This window comes from Procambarus clarkii, chromosome 1 (assembly GCF_040958095.1).
Source record: "Procambarus clarkii isolate CNS0578487 chromosome 1, FALCON_Pclarkii_2.0, whole genome shotgun sequence".
Lineage (NCBI taxonomy): Eukaryota > Metazoa > Arthropoda > Malacostraca > Decapoda > Cambaridae > Procambarus > Procambarus clarkii.
In genome coordinates, this window is record NC_091150.1 from 21,371,233 (window position 1) to 21,389,858 (window position 18,626).

General features: G+C 54.1%; 1 protein-coding gene across 1 annotated transcript in view; it reads left to right on the forward strand.

The window, feature by feature from the left end:
• Positions 1-18,626, forward strand: part of CalpC (calpain C) — a 348,733-nt gene that overhangs the window by 142,956 nt on the left and 187,151 nt on the right. The window contains exon 3 of the mRNA XM_045733865.2: positions 6,807-6,876. Coding sequence (XP_045589821.1) covers positions 6,807-6,876 — 70 coding nt within the window. The remainder of the gene's footprint in view (positions 1-6,806; positions 6,877-18,626) is intronic.

The window sequence follows — 18,626 nt, forward strand, 5'->3', positions numbered from 1 at the left end:
GTAACCCTCCAGCCTGCCTATCCACACACAGTAACCCTCCTGCCTGCCTCTATCCACACACAGTAACCCTCCTGCCTGCCTATCCACACACAGTAACCCTCCTGCCTGCCTCTATCCACACACAGTAACCCTCCTGCCTGCCTCTATCCACACACAGTAACCCTCCTGCCTGCCTATCCACACACAGTAACCCTCCTGCCTGCCTATCCACACACAGTAACCCTCCTGCCTGCCTATCCACACACAGTAACCCTCCTGCCTGCCTCTATCCACACACAGTAACCCTCCTGCCTGCCTATCCACACACAGTAACCCTCCTGCCTGCCTATCCACACACAGTAACCCTCCTGCCTGCCTATCCACACACAGTAACCCTCCTGCCTGCCTATCCACACACAGTAACCCTCCTGCCTGCCTATCCACACACAGTAACCCTCCTGCCTGCCTCTATCCACACACAGTAACCCTCCTGCCTGCCTATCCACACACAGTAACCCTCCTGCCTGCCTATCCACACACAGTAACCCTCCTGCCTGCCTATCCACACACAGTAACCCTCCTGCCTGCCTATCCACACACAGTAACCCTCCTGCCTGCCTATCCACACACAGTAACCCTCCTGCCTGCCTCTATCCACACACAGTAACCCTCCTGCCTGCCTCTATCCACACACAGTAACCCTCCTGCCTGCCTATCCACACACAGTAACCCTCCTGCCTGCCTATCCACACACAGTAACCCTCCTGCCTGCCTATCCACACACAGTAACCCTCCTGCCTGCCTCTATCCACACACAGTAACCCTCCTGCCTGCCTATCCACACACAGTAACCCTCCTGCCTGCCTATCCACACACAGTAACCCTCCTGCCTGCCTATCCACACACAGTAACCCTCCTGCCTGCCTATCCACACACAGTAACCCTCCTGCCTGCCTCTATCCACACACAGTAACCCTCCTGCCTGCCTCTATCCACACACAGTAACCCTCCTGCCTGCCTATCCACACACAGTAACCCTCCTGCCTGCCTATCCACACACAGTAACCCTCCTGCCTGCCTATCCACACACAGTAACCCTCCTGCCTGCCTCTATCCACACACAGTAACCCTCCTGCCTGCCTCTATCCACACACAGTAACCCTCCTGCCTGCCTCTATCCACACACAGTAACCCTCCAGCCTGCCTATCCACACACAGTAACCCTCCAGCCTGCCTCTATCCACACACAGTAACCCTCCTGCCTGCCTCTATCCACACACAGTAACCCTCCAGCCTGCCTATCCACACACAGTAACCCTCCAGCCTGCCTATCCACACACAGTAACCCTCCTGCCTGCCTATCCACACACAGTAACCCTCCTGCCTGCCTATCCACACACAGTAACCCTCCTGCCTGCCTCTATCCACACACAGTAACCCTCCAGCCTGCCTATCCACACACAGTAACCCTCCAGCCTGCCTATCCACACACAGTAACCCTCCTGCCTGCCTCTATCCACACACAGTAACCCTCCTGCCTGAATATCCACACACAGTAACCCTCCTGCCTGCCTATCCACACACAGTAACCCTCCTGCCTGCCTCTATCCACACACAGTAACCCTCCTGCCTGCCTATCCACACACAGTAACCCTCCTGCCTGCCTATCCACACACAGTAACCCTCCTGCCTGCCTATCCACACACAGTAACCCTCCAGCCTGCCTATCCACACACAGTAACCCTCCTGCCTGCCTATCCACACACAGTAACCCTCCTGCCTGCCTATCCACACACAGTAACCCTCCTGCCTGCCTCTATCCACACACAGTAACCCTCCTGCCTGCCTATCCACACACAGTAACCCTCCTGCTAGCCTCTATCCACACACAGTAACCCTCCTGCCTGCCTCTATCCACACACAGTAACCCTTCTGCCTGCCTATCCACACACAGTAACCCTCCTGCCTGCCTATCCACACACAGTAACCCTCCTGCCTGCCTCTATCCACACACAGTAACCCTCTTGCCTGCCTATCCACACACAGTAACCCTCCTGCCTGCCTATCCACACACAGTAACCCTCCTGCCTGCCTCTATCCACACACAGTAACCCTCCTGCCTGCCTCTATCCACACACAGTAACCCTCCTGCCTGCCTCTATCCACACACAGTAACCCTCCTGCCTGCCTCTATCCACACACAGTAACCCTCCTGCCTGCCTCTATCCACACACAGTAACCCTCCTGCCTGCTTCTATCCACACACAGTAACCCTCCTGCCTGCCTCTATCCACACACAGTAACCCTCCTGCCTGCCTATCCACACACAGTAACCCTCCTGCCTGCCTATCCACACACAGTAACCCTCCTGCCTGCCTCTATCCACACACAGTAACCCTCCTGCCTGCTTCTATCCACACACAGTAACCCTCCTGCCTGCCTCTATCCACACACAGTAACCCTCCTGCCTGCCTATCCACACACAGTAACCCTCCTGCCAGCCTATCCACACACAGTAACCCTCCTGCCTGCCTATCCACACACAGTGACCCTCCTGCCTGCCTCTATCCACACACAGTAACCCTCCTGCCTGCCTATCCACACACAGTAACCCTCCTGCCTGCCTATCCACACACAGTAACCCTCCTGCCTGCCTATCCACACACAGTGACCCTCCTGCCTGCCTCTATCCACACACAGTAACCCTCCTGTCTGCCTCTATCCACACACAGTAACCCTCCTGTCTGCCTATCCACACACAGTAACCCTCCTGCCTGTCTATCCACACACAAAACATGTAATCAGAAAGTAATATAATTATTGTATTCCTAATTTTCTTGCATTTTATGTCAATATGAAACATTAAAAACCTCATTAACTCCACTCTAATACTTGGTCCACATAAAGCTTTAAGAGTGTCTCTAATCCAGTTTACAAGAACAACTTTCTGTTTACAGAAATAAAATATATGCATATTACTTTCAGTTTCAGTACATTGGTCACACCTATTGTTGTCAGGAATGTAATTAACTGGACTCTGTTTAGATTCCACAAAATGTGGAGAGAACTTCATGTAAGGGGCCTCGTAGCCTGGTGGATAGCGCGCAGGACTCGTAATTCTGTGGCGCGGGTTCGATTCCCGCACGAGGCAGAAACAAATGGGCAAAAGTTTCTTTCACCCTGAATGCCCCTGTTACCTAGCAGTAAATAGGTACCTGGGTGTTAGTCAGCTGTCACGGGCTGCTTCCTGGGGGTGGAGGCCTAGTCGAGGACCGGGCCGCGGGGACACTAAAGCCCCGAAATCATCTCAAGATAACCTCAAGATCAACATGCTGCCGCCGCCTCCCCGCGTCACGCAGACCAGGCCCAATATAGCCAAAACGGCTTCACAATAGAAAACATTAATTGGATTAATTCTACAAATTAGTAAGATTAATAATTACTGTGGTTAATACAGCAATGATGTATTATTATACAAAAATGATGTATTAGTGTTGGATAATTTCCAACAGAGAGAGAGAGAGAGAGAGAGAGAGAGAGAGAGAGAGAGAGAGAGAGAGAGAGAGAGAGAGAGAGAGAGAGAGAGAGAGAGAGGGGGGGGGGAAGAGAGAGAGAGAGGGGGGGGGGGAAAGAGAGAGAGAGAGTGGGGGGGGGGGTATGTGAGGTAATCATCAAGATAAAGCACTAAGCCAGTACCAGTGACCCCGCAGGAAGTAAGGCCGGGGTTCGAGGTACCTAGCCCAGCGGTGAGGATAGACACAGGTGGACGAAGGCAGGTGAGGCTAGAGAAGGTACAGCAAGTAAGAGGAGAGGATAGGTGGGGTAGGGAAGGGGGAGAGAGAGGTGAGTGTGAGTGTGTCTATCCTTCGCGACGAGACACTATCCACCTGAACACCAGCTAGCCGCGCCCCGCCCTCAGCCATGTGGGTTGTGGTGGATAGGTGGAGCCGCCTCCAGCAACACCTTTTATGATCAGGACAGGTCGAGCCCCCCAGCCCCGTCTCAAGCAGGAGAACAACTCTAGAAACTGAGTCGTGTAAACCCAAGGTAAACCTGGACGTAAACCTGCCACCTCTACAAGGCAGATGTAGAGGTGAGGTAGACTGGTTGATGGGGTTCTGGGAGTTGCTCTACTCCCCAAGCCCGGCCCGAGGCCAGGCTTGACTTGTGAGAGTTTGGTCCACCAGGCTGTTGCTTGGAGCGGCCCGCAGGGCCACATACCCACCACAGCCCGGTTGGTCCGGCACTCCTTGCAAGACCTTGTCTAGTTGTCGTGTGTTCCTGTCCCTCCTCCTCCCTTCCTCTCTGTTTGGTACAACCTTCCATCTCCTTCTCTCGCTCCATCACTCTTCAGAGGAAGTCATTTGTGGTGAGTGGATGAGGCGTGTCGGAGTGTTAGTGAGAGTGAAAGTTGTGGCACTCTCACTATAACATGCTGGAGTGAACACGTGTAGTGTGGTCTGGGTGCTGGAGTGAACACGTGTAGTGTGGTCTGGGTGCTGGAGTGAACACGTGTAGTGTGGTCTGGGTGTTGGAGTGAACACGTGTAGTGTGGTCTGGGTGCTGGAGTGAACACGTGTAGTGTGGGTCTGGGTGTTGGAGTGAACACGTGTAGTGTGGTCTGGGTGCTGGAGTGAACACGTGTAGTGTGGTCTGGGTGCTGGAGTGAACACGTGTAGTGTGGTCTGGGTGCTGGAGTGAACACGTGTACTGTGGGTCTGGGTGCTGGAGTGAACACGTGTAGTGTGGGTCTGGGTGCTGGAGTGAACACGTGTTCTGTGGGTCTGGGTGCTGGAGTGAACACGTGTAGTGTGGGTCTGGGTGCTGGAGTGAACACGTGTACTGTGGGTCTGGGTGTTGGAGTGAACACGTGTACTGTGGGTCTGGGTGTTGGAGTGAACACGTGTAGTGTGGTCTGGGTGCTGGAGTGAACACGTGTAGTGTGGTCTGGGTGCTGGAGTGAACACGTGTAGTGTGGTCTGGGTGCTGGAGTGAACACGTGTACTGTGGGTCTGGGTGCTGGAGTGAACACGTGTACTGTGGGTCTGGGTGCTGGAGTGAACACGTGTACTGTGGGTCTGGGTGCTGGAGTGAACACGTGTACTGTGGGTCTGGGTGTTGGAGTGAACACGTGTAGTGTGGTCTGGGTGCTGGAGTGAACACGTGTAGTGTGGTCTGGGTGCTGGAGTGAACACGTGTAGTGTGGTCTGGGTGTTGGAGTGAACACGTGTAGTGTGGTCTGGGTGCTGGAGTGAACACGTGTAGTGTGGGTCTGGGTGTTGGAGTGAACACGTGTAGTGTGGTCTGGGTGTTGGAGTGAACACGTGTACTGTGGGTCTGGGTGCTGGAGTGAACACGTGTAGTGTGGTCTGGGTGTTGGAGTGAACACGTGTAGTGTGGTCTGGGTGTTGGAGTGAACACGTGTAGTGTGGTCTGGGTGTTGGAGTGAACACGTGTAGTGTGGTCTGGGTGTTGGAGTGAACACGTGTAGTGTGGTCTGGGTGCTGGAGTGAACACGTGTACTGTGGGTCTGGGTGCTGGAGTGAACACGTGTAGTGTGGGTCTGGGTGTTGGAGTGAACACGTGTAGTGTGGGTCTGGGTGCTGGAGTGAACACGTGTTCTGTGGGTCTGGGTGCTGGAGTGAACACGTGTACTGTGGGTCTGGGTGCTGGAGTGAACACGTGTACTGTGGGTCTGGGTGCTGGAGTGAACACGTGTAGTGTGGGTCTGGGTGTTGGAGTGAACACGTGTAGTGTGGTCTGGGTGCTGGAGTGAACACGTGTACTGTGGGTCTGGGTGCTGGAGTGAACACGTGTAGTGTGGGTCTGGGTGTTGGAGTGAACACGTGTAGTGTGGGTCTGGGTGCTGGAGTGAACACGTGTAGTGTGGTCTGGGTGTTGGAGTGAACACGTGTACTGTGGGTCTGGGTGCTGGAGTGAACACGTGTAGTGTGGGTCTGGGTGTTGGAGTGAACACGTGTAGTGTGGTCTGGGTGCTGGAGTGAACACGTGTACTGTGGGTCTGGGTGCTGGAGTGAACACGTGTAGTGTGGGTCTGGGTGTTGGAGTGAACACGTGTAGTGTGGGTCTGGGTGCTGGAGTGAACACGTGTAGTGTGGGTCTGGGTGTTGGAGTGAACACGTGTACTGTGGGTCTGGGTGTTGGAGTGAACACGTGTACTGTGGGTCTGGGTGCTGGAGTGAACACGTGTACTGTGGGTCTGGGTGCTGGAGTGAACACGTGTACTGTGGGTCTGGGTGTTGGAGTGAACACGTGTAGTGTGGTCTGGGTGTTGGAGTGAACACGTGTACTGTGGGTCTGGGTGCTGGAGTGAACACGTGTACTGTGGGTCTGGGTGCTGGAGTGAACACGTGTACTGTGGGTCTGGGTGCTGGAGTGAACACGTGTACTGTGGGTCTGGGTGTTGGAGTGAACACGTGTAGTGTGGTCTGGGTGTTGGAGTGAACACGTGTACTGTGGGTCTGGGTGCTGGAGTGAACACGTGTACTGTGGTCTGGGTGCTGGAGTGAACACGTGTACTGTGGGTCTGGGTGTTGGAGTGAACACGTGTAGTGTGGTCTGGGTGTTGGAGTGAACACGTGTAGTGTCCTTACTAAATACTGCGTGTACCGCCATGATTGGTGAAAGATGTAGAGGTTTCGTAAGGAGAGACCTCAGTGAATACAAGCCTAGCTGCTGGTGTTGTCTCGTACGCCCCACTAATGTCTCACATATTTACCCTGTACGCTACATAATGTTGTTGACGTGACATGTGTTGGTAATGTGTGTGTGTGTAAGCTTGACCTTGTCTGCCTTTCCCCCCGCAGGAGCTGGTATCGAACCCTGTGTTCATCAGGGAGGAGGCGTCCCAGTTCGACATGGTCAACGGCAAGCTGGGTGAGTACCTGCGTCCTCTCCTGTTGTCCTGGGTGTGTAACCGTCCTGGCCTGCTACAACCTGGCCTGCTACAACCTGTCCTCCTGCAACCTGTCCTGCTACAACCTGTCCTGCTACAACCTGGCCTGCTACAACCTGTCCTCCTGCAACCTGTCCTGCTACAACCTGTCCTCCTGCAACCTGTCCTGCTACAACCTGGCCTGCTACAACCTGTCCTCCTGCAACCTGTCCTGCTACAACCTGGCCTGCTACAACCTGGCCTGCTACAACCTGTCCTCCTGCAACCTGTCCTGCTACAACCTGTCCTCCTACAACCTGTCCTCCTGCAACCTGTCCTGCTACAACCTGGCCTGCTACAACCTGTCCTCCTGCAACCTGTCCTGCTACAACCTGTCCTCCTGCAACCTGTCCTGCTACAACCTGTCCTCCTGCAACCTGTCCTGCTACAACCTGTCCTGCTACAACCTGGCCTGCTACAACCTGTCCTCCTGCAACCTGTCCTGCTACAACCTGTCCTGCTACAACCTGTCCTGCTACAACCTGTCCTACAACCTGTCCTCCTGCAACCTGTCCTCCTGCAACCTGTCCTCCTGCAACCTGGCCTGCTACAACCTGTCCTGCTACAACCTGTCCTCCTACAACCTGTCCTCCTGCAACCTGTCCTCCTGCAACCTGGCCTGCTACAACCTGTCCTCCTGCAACCTGTCCTCCTGCAACCTGTCCTCCTGCAACCTGTCCTCCTACAACCTGGCCTGCTACAACCTGTCCTGCTACAACCTGTCCTCCTACAACCTGTCCTCCTGCAACCTGTCCTCCTGCAACCTGTCCTCCTACAACCTGGCCTGCTACAACCTGGCCTGCTACAACCTGTCCTCCTGCAACCTGTCCTCCTACAACCTGGCCTGCTACAACCTGGCCTGCTACAACCTGTCCTCCTGCAACCTGTCCTCCTACAACCTGTCCTCCTGCAACCTGTCCTCCTGCAACCTGTCCTCCTGCAATCTGTCCTCCTGCAACCTGGCCTGCTACAACCTGTCCTCCTGCAACCTGTCCTCCTACAACCTGTCCTCCTGCAACCTGTCCTCCTGCAACCTGTCCTCCTACAACCTGTCCTCCTGCAACCTGTCCTCCTGCAACCTGTCCTCCTGCAACCTGTCCTCCTGCAACCTGGCCTGCTACAACCTGTCCTCCTGCAACCTGTCCTCCTGCAATCTGTCCTCCTACAACCTGGCCTGCTACAACCTGGCCTGCTACAACCTGTCCTCCTGCAACCTGTCCTCCTACAACCTGTCCTCCTGCAACCTGTCCTCCTGCAACCTGGCCTGCTACAACCTGTCCTGCTACAACCTGGCCTGCTACAACCTGGCCTGCTACAACCTGTCCTCCTGCAACCTGTCCTCCTGCAACCTGTCCTCCTGCAACCTGGCCTGCTACAACCTGGCCTGCTACAACCTGTCCTGCTACAACCTGTCCTGCTACAACCTGGCCTGCTACAACCTGGCCTGCTACAACCTGGCCTGCTACAACCTGTCCTGCTACAACCTGGCCTGCTACAACCTGGCCTGCTACAACCTGTCCTCCTGCAACCTGTCCTCCTGCAACCTGTCCTCCTGCAATCTGTCCTCCTACAACCTGGCCTGCTACAACCTGGCCTGCTACAACCTGTCCTCCTGCAACCTGTCCTCCTGCAACCTGTCCTCCTGCAACCTGTCCTCCTACAACCTGTCCTCCTGCAACCTGTCCTCCTGCAACCTGTCCTCCTGCAATCTGTCCTCCTGCAACCTGGCCTGCTACAACCTGTCCTCCTGCAACCTGTCCTCCTACAACCTGTCCTCCTGCAACCTGTCCTCCTGCAACCTGTCCTCCTACAACCTGTCCTCCTGCAACCTGTCCTCCTGCAACCTGTCCTCCTGCAACCTGTCCTCCTGCAACCTGGCCTGCTACAACCTGTCCTCCTGCAACCTGTCCTCCTGCAATCTGTCCTCCTACAACCTGGCCTGCTACAACCTGGCCTGCTACAACCTGTCCTCCTGCAACCTGTCCTCCTACAACCTGTCCTCCTGCAACCTGTCCTCCTGCAACCTGGCCTGCTACAACCTGTCCTGCTACAACCTGGCCTGCTACAACCTGGCCTGCTACAACCTGTCCTCCTGCAACCTGTCCTCCTGCAACCTGTCCTCCTGCAACCTGGCCTGCTACAACCTGGCCTGCTACAACCTGTCCTGCTACAACCTGTCCTGCTACAACCTGTCCTGCTACAACCTGGCCTGCTACAACCTGTCCTGCTACAACCTGTCCTCCTGCAACCTGTCCTGCTACAACCTGTCCTGCTACAACCTGGCCTGCTACAACCTGGCCTGCTACAACCTGTCCTCCTGCAACCCGTCCTGCTACAACCTGTCCTCCTGCAACCTGTCCTGCTACAACCTGGCCTGCTACAACCTGTCCTCCTGCAACCTGTCCTCCTACAACCTGTCCTCCTACAACCTGTCCTCCTACAACCTGTCCTCCTACAACCTGTCCTCCTGCAACCTGTCCTGCTACAACCTGGCCTGCTACAACCTGTCCTGCTACAACCTGTCCTGCTACAACCTGTCCTGCTACAACCTGTCCTGCTACAACCTGTCCTGCTACAACCTGTCCTCCTGCAACCTGTCCTCCCACAACCTGTCCTCCTACAACCTGTCCTGCTACAACCTGTCCTCCTGCAACCTGTCCTCCTACAACCTGTCCTCCTGCAACCTGTCCTCCTACAACCTGTCCTCCTGCAACCTGTCCTGCTACAACCTGGCCTGCTACAACCTGTCCTGCTACAACCTGTCCTGCTACAACCCGTCCTCCTGCAACCTGTCCTGCTACAACCTGGCCTGCTACAATCTGTCCTGCTACAACCTGTCCTCCTGCAACCTGTCCTGCTACAACCTGTCCTCCTACAACCTGTCCTGCTACAACCTGTCCTCCTGCAACCTGTCCTGCTACAACCTGTCCTGCTACAACCTGTCCTGCTACAATCTGTCCTGCTACAACCTGTCCTCCTGCAACCTGTCCTGCTACAACCTGTCCTCCTACAACCTGTCCTGCTACAACCTGTCCTGCTACAACCTGTCCTGCTACAACCTGTCCTGCTACAACCTGTCCTGCTACAACCTGTCCTCCTGCAACCTGTCCTGCTACAACCTGTCCTCCTGCAACCTGTCCTGCTACAACCTGTCCTCCTGCAACCTGTCCTGCTACAACCTGTCCTCCTACAACCTGTCCTCCTACAACCTGTCCTCCTACAACCTGTCCTGCTACAACCTGTCCTGCTACAACCTGTCCTGCTACAACCTGTCCTGCTACAACCTGTCCTGCTACAACCTGTCCTGCTACAACCTGTCCTGCTACAACCTGTCCTCCTGCAACCTGTCCTGCTACAACCTGGCCTGCTACAACCTGGCCTGCTACAACCTGTCCTGCTACAACCTGTCCTGCTACAACCTGTCCTGCTACAACCTGTCCTCTTACAACCTGTCCTCCTACAACCTGTCCTGCTACAACCTGTCCTGCTACAACCTGTCCTGCTACAACCTGTCCTGCTACAACCTGTCCTGCTACAACCTGTCCTGCTACAACCTGTCCTGCTACAACCTGGCCTGCTACAACCTGTCCTCCTACAACCTGTCCTCCTGCAACCTGGCATGCTACAACCTGTCCTGCTACAACCTGTCCTGCTACAACCTGTCCTGCTACAACCTGTCCTCCTACAACCTGTCCTCCTGCAACCTGACCTCCGGCAACCTGTCCTCCTACAACCTGTCCTCCTACAACCTGTCCTGCTACAACCTGTCCTGCTACAACCTGTCCTCCTACAACCTGTCCTCCTACAACCTGTCCTCCTTCAACCTGTCCTACAACCTGTCCTCCTGCAACCTGTCCTCCTACAACCTGTCCTCCTGCAACCTGTCCTCCTACAACCTGTCCTCCTACAACCTGTCCTACAACCTGTCCTCCTGCAACCTGTCCTCCTACAACCTGTCCTCCTACAACCTGTCCTCCTACAACCTGTCCTCCTACAAGGTTTCTATGTGATTCTCGTCTTTTTACCAGCGTCTCATATGGCGCCGATGTTACCATGTTTGTGTGTGCCGCTGGCATGAGTATGGAACTATATCTACTGCCAGATTTCTCTCATTGCCTTCCCCCTTATGGTGAAGATGCCTACTGGAACCACTGGAACATTATCTAACACAGTGCACAGTTACAACCACAACAGACCACTGGAACATTATCTAACACAGTGCACAGTTACAACCACAACAGACCACTGGAACATTATCTAACACAGTGCACAGTTACAACCACAACAGACCACTGGAACATTATCTAACACAGTGCACAGTTATAAACCCATTAAGATTTCAACTTAGATTCAACAGAGCATTAGTTGTTAAACATGTAGGACAAAATCTTACTGAAGCGACCATACGAGTCATAAATACTCATACTCCGCCCAAGTACAACAGAAAGAAGCAACACTTAGTGGGCCAGCCAGAGGCTTAGGGCCCGCCCAGTGGACCAGCCAGAGGCTTAGGGCCCGCGCAGTGGGCCAGCCAGAGGCTTAGGGCCCGCCCAGTGGACCAGCCAGAGGCTTAGGGCCCGCACAGTGGGCCAGCCAGAGGCTTAGGGCCCGCCCAGTGGACCAGCCAGAGGCTTAGGGCCCGCGCAGTGGACCAGCCAGAGGCTTAGGGCCCGCACAGTGGACCAGCCAGAGGCTTAGGGCCCGCACAGTGGGCCAGCCAGAGGCTTAGGGCCCGCACAGTGGGCCAGCCAGAGGCTTAGGGCCCGCACAGTGGGCCAGCCAGAGGCTTAGGGCCCGCCCAGTGGGCCAGCCAGAGGCTTAGGGCCCGCACAGTGGACCAGCCAGAGGCTTAGGGCCCGCACAGTGGGCCAGCCAGAGGCTTAGGGCCCGCACAGTGGGCCAGCCAGAGGCTTAGGGCCCGCACAGTGGGCCAGCCAGAGGCTTAGGGCCCGCACAGTGGACCAGCCAGAGGCTTAGGGCCCGCGCAGTGGGCCAGCCAGAGGCTTAGGGCCCGCCCAGTGGGCCAGCCAGAGGCTTAGGGCCCGCACAGTGGACCAGCCAGAGGCTTAGGGCCCGCCCAGTGGGCCAGCCAGAGGCTTAGGGCCCGCCCAGTGGGCCAGCCAGAGGCTTAGGGCCCGCACAGTGGACCAGCCAGAGGCTTAGGGCCCGCACAGTGGGCCAGCCAGAGGCTTAGGGCCCGCACAGTGGGCCAGCCAGAGGCTTAGGGCCCGCACAGGAATATCCCTGCAAAAAAAAAATCGCCTTACACTTGTTGGGATTGAATTCCAGCGTTCATTTGTTTGCCCACTGCAAGAGTTTCTCAAAGTCCTGTAACTTCTTGCAGGCCTCTTTAGTTTGTGTTCATTTCTCATCAGCTTTGTTTCATCTGCAAACACTGTCATGACTGAGACCGGGAAGGCTATGTAACACCATCAAATGTGTGGAATAATCAGAGGGCGCTAAATATCATTAAGGATGCCAATATGAGAACAGAAATGCATAAGGCAAATGATATCAAAAGTATCCGATTTACCAAGAAGTCTACCGAGGGACAAGTGACCGCGAGGGACGGTCAGGAAGCAAGACACACGCTCGTCCTGGAAGTCAGGACATTCAACAAGGATATGCACGACGGTAAGTGGAACAATGCAGTTTGGAAAATAAGGAGCAGGGTGGCGCTCCATTAAGTGTCCGTGAGTTAAGTGTGTATGGCCAATACGCAGCCTCGCCAAAGCCGTTTCACTCCGCCGGTTACGGTGGCAGGAGGAAGGCCACGGGGACACACTACTCTTAAGAGTACGCAGTTTGTTACCAGTAACAGAAGACCACCAATCCTGCCAACGGGCAAGGATGGCGGAATGAATAGCTGGGTTAAAGTCAGAATAAGGAATTCCTTTACAGGAGATGGGACAAGTGGGGATAGTGTCCCTAGCAACGGCGTCCACATGTTCATTTAAGGACACATCAATATGGCTGGGAACCCAGCAAAACTCCATTGTCTTAAATCTACTGGAGATAAGAAACAGCCAATGTTGAATCTCGACTACCACCGGATGGTCTGGATTAAAGGATTCCAAAGCCATGACGGCATTGCAAGAGTCAACTACAACAACAAAGGAGGATTGACAGCAAGAAAGCAGTTGACAAAGAGCATAAAGAATAGCTTAAAGTTCTGCCGTGAAGATGCTAGTCTCCGGAGGCAGGCGACACACACAGATGTGGTCAGGAAAAACAACAGAGTAGCCTACACTGTCTGCAGACTTGGACCCATCAATGTAGACGGAGATGGAGCGGGAGTGTGAAGGGGGACCCCTCCACGGGGGCAAGGACGGAACAACATGAGGAGAAATATTGGTAACACTAACCGAAAGAGAATTTTGTAGGCGAGACAACCTGACAGAAAGAGGGAGGGGGTGAAGGGGAACAGAAACTACAGGAGGGGTAAAAGTCAAAGCATGACACAGGCGAGAGAGAGGGTGTTGTAAGGACCGCGCATGGTAGCAAAGACAATAGCAATCCCGGCGGTCCTGGAGAGACACAACGCCAGTTTCAACATACAAGCTTGGGGTAGGAGTCGAACAAAAGGCACCAGAGCTGAGGCACAACTTAGTATGGTGCAGAGCATCAAGACAGCGAGGAGTAGAAGGAGAAGCAGACGAGTAAGAAGCAGGGCCACCATAATCGAGTTTAGACAGTACAAGAGAGGAATGTAAAGAGAGGAGTGTGCACCTATCCACTCCCCAAGAAGTATGGAACAAAACCTTAAGTAGGTTAAGAGCCTTAGCCTTCAACTCGGAGGTAAGAGATATGGAGTAACCAAGACAAACGAGGGATGAAGAACGACTTGTTTCAAAGTAAAAGTCATAACACAAGTCTTAGATGTAGAGAACTTGAAGCCATGATCGGTGGCCCAAGACGACACGGCATCAATCACAAGTTGAAGCCGCCGTTGAAGGAGAGGCAAATCATCACCCTGACAGCAAAGGGTAAGATTGTCGACATAGAGAGCGGAGAAGACGCCTGAAGGAAGGAGGAAAGAAGACCATTGAGGGCAACCAGAAAAAGAGTAGTGCTCAGAACACTACCTTGAAGTACAACTTTGTATTGCCGAAAAGAGGCAGAGAGAGTTGTACCAAGCCTCATTCTAAAGGAACAGTGAGAGAGGAAGCTTTGGAGGAAGTGATTACCACGAAGGCCAAAAGAGCGAAGTTGGGCTAGAATATGGTATCTCCAGGTGTAGTCTTAAGCCTTTTCCAGGTCAAAAAGGAGAGCAACAATGTAGGTCTTCGCAGCAAAAGCAGTACGAATATACACCTCCAAGTTCACCAGGACATCTGTCGTGCTGCGGCACTTTCGAAAATCAAATTGAGAAGGGGAGAGGTGGTGGTAGTGTTCCAAGAACCACATCAGACGGACATTGACCATACGCTCAGAGTTTGCAGACTCTGAGCGTATGGTCAACTTGTGAGGGCAATAGGGATGAAGTCCAAAGGGGATGTCCCTAGAGACCCTGGTTTCCGAATAGGGAGTACAACGCCATCGAGCCAGTCCTCAGGGACTGATGATGACTCCCAGACCCAGTTATACAGACTCAGTAAATACTGAGACGTGCACGGAGGGAGATGGTGAAGCATCATAATGAATGTCACTGAGCCAGCTGCTGTAGAACCGCAGAGGGCCAGGGCAGACTGAGGTTCGGTGAGAGAGAGAAGGGATCATTATAGGGAAGGCGGAGATGAGTGCAGAAATCTAAGGAAAGAGATTCAAGAACGGGCTTACGAAGAAGGAAGGATTGAGGAAGATGATAACTGGAGCTAAAAGTAAAAAAATGGGAACCTAGTTCGGTCATGACCATCACTGGATCCGCCACAAGAGTATCACAGAGTTGAGTGGGTTCACCAGAATTCAGATGAGATAGGGAAGAAGAGAGGACGAACGGTTCGAGAAGGCAGCCTCGGGTGTTTGTCAGAACATCAATCCAGAGGGTATGTCGACAGTTAATTAAAATCACCCAACAGGAGCACCGGCTCTGGCAAGGAGTCCAACAGGTGCATAAGATCAGGAAGAGAAAGCGGGACATTTGGGGGGGAAATAAATGGAACAGACTGTATACCATTTACTCACAAAGACACGGGATGCAGAACAGTGGATAGGCGATTGAAAAGTAGGGGACAAAGGGAATATCGGTACGAATCAAGAGAGCAGTAGAGTTAGGAGCCACAGCAAAACCTGTGGGGGGGAGGGGGAGGAGGGAGAGAAAGGAATAACCACCAAAGTGGTCAGAACAAGCACCAGGCATCGGCTCCTGGAGACATACACAAAGCCCTGAAAACTGTGTAATCAGAAGTTGGAGTTCATGGAAGTTAGCATAAAATCCACAAATATTCCATTGAAGGATAGACATTGTCAAAAGGAAAGAGGACAGCAACAAAGAATAATGAAGAAACAAAGGCAATAAAGAACACAGTATATTAAAGAAGCTCAGGATTAGGATCAGGGTCTGTGAAATCAGGGTTAGGGGGCATGGGTAAACTTAGTAAAGACAGAGTTAAGTGAGCAGGAGGACAGACCAGAGGCGGACGGACGGAGTCCGGAGTAGGAGGAGACAACAGAGAGGGGCAGTCAAGGACAGCAGAAGGAGGGGGGGACAGAAACCGGGGAACACGCCTCAGAAAGGGCAGCAACCGAGTGAGAGAATCGGGGGCTAAAGAAACCTCCTAAGCTGGGATAGGGGCCCCGACCACTGAAACGGGAGGAGATGCAGTGATAGAGTCAGAGGGAGGGGGCGAGGAAGAAAGCAAGGCTTCTTATCTGCCTGGGAGGGGGAAGGAGAGGGGCCAGGCTTACGTTTCTGACTCAGAGACAGGTGTGCCAGCAACAGCGTACTGGGCGACAGCCTCCATAGTCTCGATAGGAGAACGGGAGCGGTCAACATGAAGATCGCTGGGAGGATGATGGGCAACAGCCTGGACAGACCGGCGGCGTGGAGGGCCAAGAGACAGGGAAGGAGGGTTGGGAAGAAGGTTCGGGGGCAGATGGGAAAGAAGACACAGGAGACATGCCTGGACACCCAACCATCCATTTAGGGCGGCCCCTCACGGACTAACCCTCCAGCGGGCGGTCCGATGACTCACAAGGACCCTACATGGTCCCTGAGTAGTTATCTTGAGATGATTTCGGGTCTTTTTAGTGTCCCCGCGGCCTGGTCCTCGACCAGGCCTCCACCCCCAGGAAGCAGCTCGTGGCAGCTGACTAACACCCAGGTACCTATTTTACTGCTAGGTAACAGGGGCATAGGGTGAAAGAAACTCTGCCCATTGTTTCTCGCCGGCGCCGGGATTGAACCCAGGACCACAGGATCACAAGTCCAGCGTGCTGTCCGCTCAGCCGACCGGCTCCCTCAGGGTGTACTCAGTACTCAGTACTGAGTACTGAGTACTCAGGGTGTCGTACTCAGGACGTCGTACTCAGCTGTAGGGGCCCGACAGCTGAGTAGACAGCTCGCACATCAGATTCGTAGTCCTGAAGTTCCGGGTTCGATCTCCGGTGCAAACAGAAACAAATGGGCAGAGTTTCTTTCACTCTGATGCTCCCGTTACCTAGCAGTAAATAGGTACCTGCGAGTTAGACAGCTGCTACGGTCTGCTTCCTGGGGGGTATGTAGCAAACAGGAGGCCTGGTCGAGGACCTGGACGTGGGGACGCTAAGCCCCGAAATCATCAAGATAACCTCAAAATAAAAAGATAGTGCCCTTCTGCACGCACATCACCTAAAGTGGGGGGGGGGGGGAGACAGGAGAGGGGGCGGAGGCAGCCGTCACCGGTCCCAGGAGGTGTAGGTGAGCCTCACCACAACAAGGCGACACCAGGGCGGTCCCAGGAGGTGTAGGTGAGCCTCACCACAACAAGGCGACACCAGGGCGGTCCCAGGAGGTGTAGGTGAGCCTCACCACAACAAGGCGACACCAGGGCGGTCCCAGGAGGTGTAGGTGAGCCTCACCACAACAAGGCGACACCAGGGCGGTCCCAGGAGGTGTAGGTGAGCCTCACCACAACAAGGCGACACCAGGGCGGTCCCAGGAGGTGTAGGTGAGCCTCACCACAACAAGGCGACACCAGGGAGGAGCCACAGATGATAACGGCGACAATTAAGCAGCTTGAACATGGTGGAGAGTCCTGGTGCTGGAGGAGTAATGTTTACAACTGATGTACAGCGTCTGGCCACACACTGCTATCCACCCCAAGGCGGGTATGTTGCCTTGCCTCTTTTTAATGATCTATTTATACAAACTAAATGTATTTGGCTAAACAATTATTTATTGTGTATATGCGTGTATTATGGCATACTGCAATGATATGCGTTTAGCTGTTAGATGTAATTACATATCCTGATATGAATTCATTTATGGAGAGCGGCCTCTCTGGGGTGGAGGTCATTATATGGTCGAGATATGCTGATATGACAATGTCTGTCTGTCCCCAGAGAGCTTGGCTTCTTCTATAAGTAGCCATGCCTGGCCCCATGTGCTTTCACAGACCAGTATTAAAACATGCTATAATGTTGGTGGACAAACTTTCCACAGTACTCGGGGTGTCGTACTCGGGGTGTCGTCCTCGGGGTGTCGTCCTCGGGGTGTCGTACTCGGGGTGTCGTACTCGGGGTGTCGTACTCGGGGTGTCGTCCTCGGGGTGTCGTCCTCGGGGTGTCAGTCAGCCCTGGAGGACGTCAAGGACACTCCCACGCCAGGACTCATTACTGGGTGAAGTGAGTCATGAGTTACTCTTACTCACCGTGGGTCGTAGTGGCGGATGGTACACATGTTTAGGAAATTGTTGTGTGGGGGGGGGTGTTAAGGGGATGTTGTGTTACCTTACGTAACCTAAGGTAAGGTTACCTTACGTAACCTAAGGTAAGGTTACCTTAACTTACCTTGGCTCCACGCTGGCAAGGTTTACGGGAAGGATAGTCTAGGGTGCCTGGTTGGGGCAGGTACAACAGTGTACCAACACTGGCAGCAGGAACAGCAGTGTACCAACACTGGCAGCAGGTACAGCAGTGTACCAACACTGGCAGCAGGTACAGAAGTGTACCAACACTGGCAGCAGGTACAACAGTGTACCAACACTGGCAGCAGGTACAGCAGTGTACCAACACTGACGGCAGGTACAGCAGTGTACCAACACTGGCGGCAGGTACAGCAGTGTACCAACACTGGCGGCAGGTACAGCAGTGTACCAACACTGGCAGCAGGTACAGCAGTGTACCAACACTGGCAGCAGGTACAGCAGTGTACCAACACTGGCGGCAGGTACAGCAGTGTACCAACACTGGCGGCAGGTACAGCAGTGTACCAACACTGGCAGCAGGTACAGCAGTGTACCAAAACTGGCGGCAGGTACAGCAGTGTACCAACACTGGCGGCAGGTACAGCAGTGTACCAACACTGGCAGCAGGTACAGCAGTGTACCAACACTGGCGGCAGGTACAGCAGTGTACCAACACTGGCGGCAGGTACAGCAGTGTACCAACACTGGCGGCAGGTACAGCAGTGTACCAACACTGGCAGCAGGTACAGCAGTGTACCAACACTGGCAGCAGGTACAGCAGTGTACCAACACTGGCAGCAGGTACAGCAGTGTACCAACACTGGCGGCAGGTACAGCAGTGTACCAACACTGGCAGCAGGTACAGC